The 6139-nt window shown below is 34.0% G+C and overlaps 1 protein-coding gene across 6 annotated transcripts in view; it reads right to left on the bottom strand.

The window, feature by feature from the left end:
* Positions 1-533: 533 nt before the first annotated feature.
* PHF6 (PHD finger protein 6) overlaps positions 534-6139 on the bottom strand; it is a 48829-nt gene continuing 43223 nt past the window's right edge. For 3 of the 6 annotated variants that reach the window (XM_024988002.2, XM_024988004.2, XM_024988005.2), the window contains 2 exons: positions 4004-4133; positions 534-3673 (listed from right to left, as the gene is read on the bottom strand). In XM_024988002.2, the coding sequence (XP_024843770.1) occupies positions 4004-4133 (130 nt within the window). In that variant the 3' untranslated portion in view covers positions 534-3673. 6 annotated transcript variants of the gene reach the window in all.

The following is a 6139-nucleotide window of genomic DNA, read 5'->3' as shown; positions in this document are numbered from 1 at the left end:
GAATGAGTATATTCTACCAACCAAAACTTTGATTTCTGCCCTCAATAGGACCACCTCAATATATGAGCACTACTGCTAGAAGTGTCCACAGTAAAGGAAGTATATTTAAATCTTTAAGATGGAATTCCTTTATGACAAGGATATTAACCTTGCACCCTTATGAGCAAGCTGATAAACTATACTAGGAGTTTGGGTTTATCTTTAAAATCGCCTTGTAACTAGGTTTCAGAGGATCTGATGTAAGTCATAGGTATCTGAATCATGTAATGATAAAAGAAACAAGATGTAATGCAGTTCTATTATACTTTTGAAAGATTTGCTGTTTCTCTCCCTGATAAAGCCTTATGTGTGAAACGTCAAAATTAACTCAAATTCACATTTTTCTCTCTTTCATACTTATTTAACCACAAAGTTATTAAACAAACTAGGCATTTCACCTTGAAATAATAGCAAGACTAAAAGGAACATAATACTATTGCAGTTACAGATAAGCTTCATCATACCCTTGTACAAAAAAGACATAAGTACAAACATGAAAGTCATAACTCATTTATTGAATGAATAGTATATGCAAGAATACCAATAAAAGGAAACTAATACTACAAACTACAATTTTGAAAATAAAGCCAATATAACAGGAACAAAATATACATAATATGAGAGGAATGTTTGATTTTGACCCATAATGCATTCCTTATCTTTACAATAACCTAAATGTCTGTTAGAACAAAACTGTATACCTTGGTCTAACTTTAGTGCTTCTTAAAAAAGCAACAACATTCTAGAACACTTTTCTTTTGCTTTGAGATATTTAAGATTCACACATTTGTTCAAGTACATAGATTCTGATTTAACAGTAGATCTACATATCTTGTTATTCTCTTAATATCTTGAGTAACATGTACTCCAGAGCAAGTACTATCTGAAATTCTAAAACTGATGATCATTGAAATAAAATGTACTTCAGTTGTGGGTTTTTAATAAATTGAGATGAAAGTAAAACTCACCCTTCCCACCCCCCTCCCCCCAGGAACAAAGAGCTCATTAAAGTATAGAAACTCAAGTCTATCTTTCTACTCTAAAGAACATTTCTTACTAACATTTCTGGTAAGGCAATAAATGCTCCAGAATAATCTTCAATATATGCTTGCAAAGATTACACTGTTTAATATCGATAACAAAAACAAAACAAAAAAAAAGGAAAAAAGAAAAAATGCTTCAAAATTTTAAGCTAAAATATGCATAAAGGACAGTCATGGCAGTATTTTTTGAAATGATGTAAATGTTATATACTTATCAAATAATGTCATGCTTATTAAAACTACAGTTAAGGACTTAAGAGATGAACAGTAAATACACTGCTGAGGTCCATTTTTCTAAATATTCATACCACAATGTAATTACTACCCAAAAGATGATGATGCTACTTGGGAACATAAGTACTGTACAATTTTTACATTGTAAGGCACTTTTACTCAGCATGTGACGAAAACATGGATAGAGAATCAAAATATTGGAAGTTTACAACCGAAGGTGATTTTTCATGTGACTTCAATTTACATTTCAATTTTTAATGAAAGACTGTTTAGCCAATGACACCACAGTGAGAAAAATAGGTAGCCAGCCACTTATCTAGCCAACCAAATGGTAAAGTGCTATTCTGGTTGCTAGTGGCAGAGAAAGGGTTGAAGAAACCCATACAAAGTCATACACTTTATTACATAACAAATTTATTAACTGACAGCTATAGTATTTGAAGTTCATTATATGATTATTGACTGGCCATTATTACCCCTTGGCACCTTCCATTTTTCCTAAAAATATCATTACAGTAGTTGTCCAAAAATGAAGGTGCTCTATTATTCCGTGGGTAAGTCTATGGCACACAATGTAAAAATGATCTAGACACAGTGATTCAAAGATTTAAAATAATGGGTTTCAAGCTGCTGTAAGGAAATAAAGTACAGATCCTTTGGGAAAAGTCACATAGCTTGGTAAACAAACATCTAGATCTGTCGTTGCACTTCAAGTCATGGTGAATTTTGAAAATTCATCACATACATACACAAAAAAATCCAATGGTATATTTAGAGCAAAAGGAGAACAACGTATAGGGCAATCCACTACTAAAGCTAGTTTCCTTCTAAAAATAATAAAAGATGGTTAAAATAAAGCAATCATTGAGTCCCTTGATTTAAGTAAATGTGTGAATACACACTTGACAAATGTGACTTTAAGGGACTGGCAGTTAAAAAAAATCAGTCATTAAGCACAGTGTAATTTTCCACCTGTTACATTTTTAAAATGCTTTTCCATAATCTGCAGAACATCTCAATGTACAGTCAAGTTAACATGTTATTTCTTGTTGGCTAATCTGCTTTAATGTGGTAGGTTAATAAACCAGAAATCAGAATCCCTACCCTTGATACTGAGGTGCTATGGTAATATTAGGCAGAACACAACTAAAGTTTTTTTGGTTTTGCCACAAAGAAATAGATAAATGTGCTTCAGCAGGTAAATGGAAGAAAATATCACTAGCTAGAAATGCCAGTGTGAAAATCCTTTCTAAAAAGCTGGGTTCTTAGGCTTTGAGAAACAATTCTGATGATCAATGAAACAATACCGAACATTACCAGAAGGAAAATAGGACACAGAAGCCTATTTTATAGATAAGCAAAGCAATGAATGAAAACATTAAAAATATTAAATAAAGTTTCTAAAATAGTGGTCACAAAATTAAAAATAAATACTGTTTTATGCAAAGACTGTTTTTTTTTTTTTTACTTCTACAGCACATGAGACCTCCTTACATACTTTGGGCCAATATATGAAGTGTTCCACAAAAACACGGCACTTGAGAGGAACAAGTTTCAGACATGGTGGCTAAAGTCCTTAGTAAGTGGTAACCCCTTAAATCTTAAAGAGGTTTCATTTGCTGTTGCCAAATGTTAGTTTAAACTTGAAAGGATCCAATCATTTTGCTAGAAGCTCTTTGTATGACATGAAAAGAGAAGAGGTTTACTGTCAAGAGAATTTTGGCATAAGCACTGGAGCTCAAAGCTTATAATCACCAGTTGCCCGAGTCCATGCTGGTCAGTGAAAACAACTTTAACAGGAACCAAATGAAAAGCTTTAGCACACTTCTTGGAAGAGATTTTTTAGCATGTGCTGTCAAAGCCAAGAGAAAAAGAAGGTTCTCTTCATTTCTAGCCTCCGTTACTTGAGCGTGGAAAAAAAAATTCAAAAATTCCCATGTGTTGCCACCAGAGGCATGTTTGTACTGTAAAGTGAAATTTGCTTACGCTTTCCCTTGAGTATGAATCCACTAAACAAACTTAGACATTCTAAACAGTAGAACTTTGTTCAGTCCAGAAATATAGCTTACTTCATTTCAATGTCTGCTTTAACTGTTGACACTATACACAGGGTTAATAGTGTTTCAATTGCTTCCCAGAAACTGCAAACTACAGCTACGTAATATCAACATGTCAAACTCTGCCATCTAGTGAAGGCTCATAAAACAAACAAGATGCTTTTAGGCAGTTCAATGAAGGATCTAAGAGTTGGGCAGTAAAAAGTTACAAACCCTTTTTGATTTTAGAAAACAGTGAAAAAAGAATAGTAGTTATGGATGTCTTATTCATTCCCAGTTTTCTAACTCTGTCCCATGAACCTGTTTAAAAGATGATAAAAAAATGTAAAATATGATGCTTGAGGGGAGCACAATAAATAAAATGTTATTGAGGAGCAAGAATATCTTATTGGTTTGACACTACAACTACATTTATTGATAAAGTGGATAGCTTGTTTTTACAGTTACAAAATCAGCTAGTTAAAAGAAAAAAAAACTATGCAAGCCTACACATCCTCAGCATTCTAGTAACATGCTTAACTAAATATAATAGCATTAAAAAAAAACCAAACTGCACATTATTAGTTCAATATATATTTATCAGTGTGTACTGTATTCTGACAACACAGCCAATATAGTTAACTTTCATACCTAGTTTCCATTAAGCTGCTGCTGAGTTAGTTGTTGCTGATCAATTTCTACTTTTCCTCGGCTTTTACTCTCTCGTTCTTCATCTTCTTCATCTCTCTCATCATTTCCACTATGATTTTTACAATATAGTCTACAATGATGAAAGATAAGAATCTCAAAATGTTTTGTCATTATTGATGAGAACATATTTACATCATTAGTGGACGAGGTTGACGCCCATTTAAAATATGGTCTCCTCATCCAAAAACTCTCCACAATTAGGTAAAGGTTCATTTCTATTTAATAGAAAGGAAAGCACTCTATTAATGAGATACAAAAAGTTCATCTCAAATAAAACCTCTGGTTTAGGATGAAAGTTACCACATATGTTCAAATATAAGGCAATTCCTCACTTTGCCCAATGAGATTAAAAAGGTTTTCAGCCAACATAAAAATATCAATTTTCAGTATATATGTGAAAATGTCAGTTGCTCAGTTTTGTCTGACTCTTTTTGACCCCATGGACTGTAGCTCACCAGGTTCCTCTGCCCATGGAATTCTCCAGGCAAGAATACTAGAGTGGGTAGCCACTGCCTTCTCCAGGGGATGTTCCCAACTCAGGGATCGAACCCCGGTCTCCTGCATTAACAGGCGGATTCTTTACCATCTGAGCCACCAGGGAAGCTTTACTATTGGTGTTTTACTATATACGCACCAATATATTTTGCATAATCAATCATCTCCACCATAGTCAGAGAAGGGTGGGGGATGATCTGAGCTTAGTTTTAAGGCAATTATACACAAGATGACAAGATGGAACAATGCTTAAAAAATGTTCAGTAGATGCCCTCTTGTGGGCAGCAATGGATAAAAGATGATCACGTAAGAATTCATCTGCCACAGATGATGTAAGAGTAGCTTTAACATGAACGTTTCTAACAAGTGAGTAGAATAAACGGCAGAGGTGGGGTTGGGGGGGCAACAAGGATAATTGACTTCTGACATAGTTTTGCTCGTCACTTTTTATTCTTAAAACATTTTCAATAATTTTCAAAGAACTATGGAGAATTTCTACTCTTCAAACACTGCACATTAGGAATCACTTTTTAAATCATGACTTCAAGTATCAAGAGTGAGACTTTTTTATAGTGTACCTGTGAAGTATCTTCCTCCAAAATACAACCTGAATCTAATTAAGCCTTTGAACCAAGTTATAAATACAGGAAATACAGAGGGGTAGGAAATGAGGTATATGGTATATGAAACCACGAACAAGCAAATAGATAAAATCTAGAACAAGGGGCTTTTCCAAGACAACTTATCAGGGTTCTTCAATAAGGAGGAGGAAAAGGCAAGGGTGGAGTGGGGACTGTTCTTTATTGACAGAGACTTACTTAAGAGACTTCCATTAAATGCTATGTAAGGACTGTGAATGTATTGAAGTTTGAACAAATCAAGGCCAAAAGAACATTTTCAAGACAACTGGGGAAAGGTGCAAGCGGACTGGGTATGAGATGATACTAAGAATTTACTGTTAATTTTAAAAAGTGTGATAATAATTGCACAGTGATACTAAAGTATCTAAGGATAAAATGACAGAAGATCTGGGATTCTGCTTTAACATACCTCAGAAAGAAAAAAATGTAGATGAAACAACTGTGCAATAACTTGGTACCTGCTGAGACTAGGAGTTGTGTAGTTTTAGAAATTTTGATAACAGAATTTTATCTAAAAGATGAGCTCTTTGTTAGAAAAATATTAATCTTCTCTGGGATTATTTTTCACTCAAGGACTATTTCCCATAGATCTATTATGTGTCTTTCCTCAGTCGGGACACCCAGGCCACAGGTGTTGACCAGTCAAAGATCTCTGCTGTCACAGAACTTACTATTTTATGGTGGGAGGCTAACATTTTAGAAAACTATATATTTATATAGTTTAGAAATACAATAAAACAGGATACAAAGATCACTATATAATCTTCCCTTGCCTTTTTAATATGAATATATTCATGATCCATCCTAAAGGAAATCAGTACTGAATATTCATTGGAAGGACTGATGCTGAAGCTGAAACTCTTAATACTTTGGCCACCTGATGCAAAGAACTGACTCATTTGAAAAGACCCTGATGCTGGGAAAGATTGAAAGCGAGGAG

This window comes from Bos taurus, chromosome X, assembly GCF_002263795.3.
Source record: "Bos taurus isolate L1 Dominette 01449 registration number 42190680 breed Hereford chromosome X, ARS-UCD2.0, whole genome shotgun sequence".
In the NCBI taxonomy this organism is placed as follows: domain Eukaryota; kingdom Metazoa; phylum Chordata; class Mammalia; order Artiodactyla; family Bovidae; genus Bos; species Bos taurus.
Note: the sequence above shows the minus strand (reverse complement) of the source record. Positions and strands in the feature narration are given on the sequence as shown.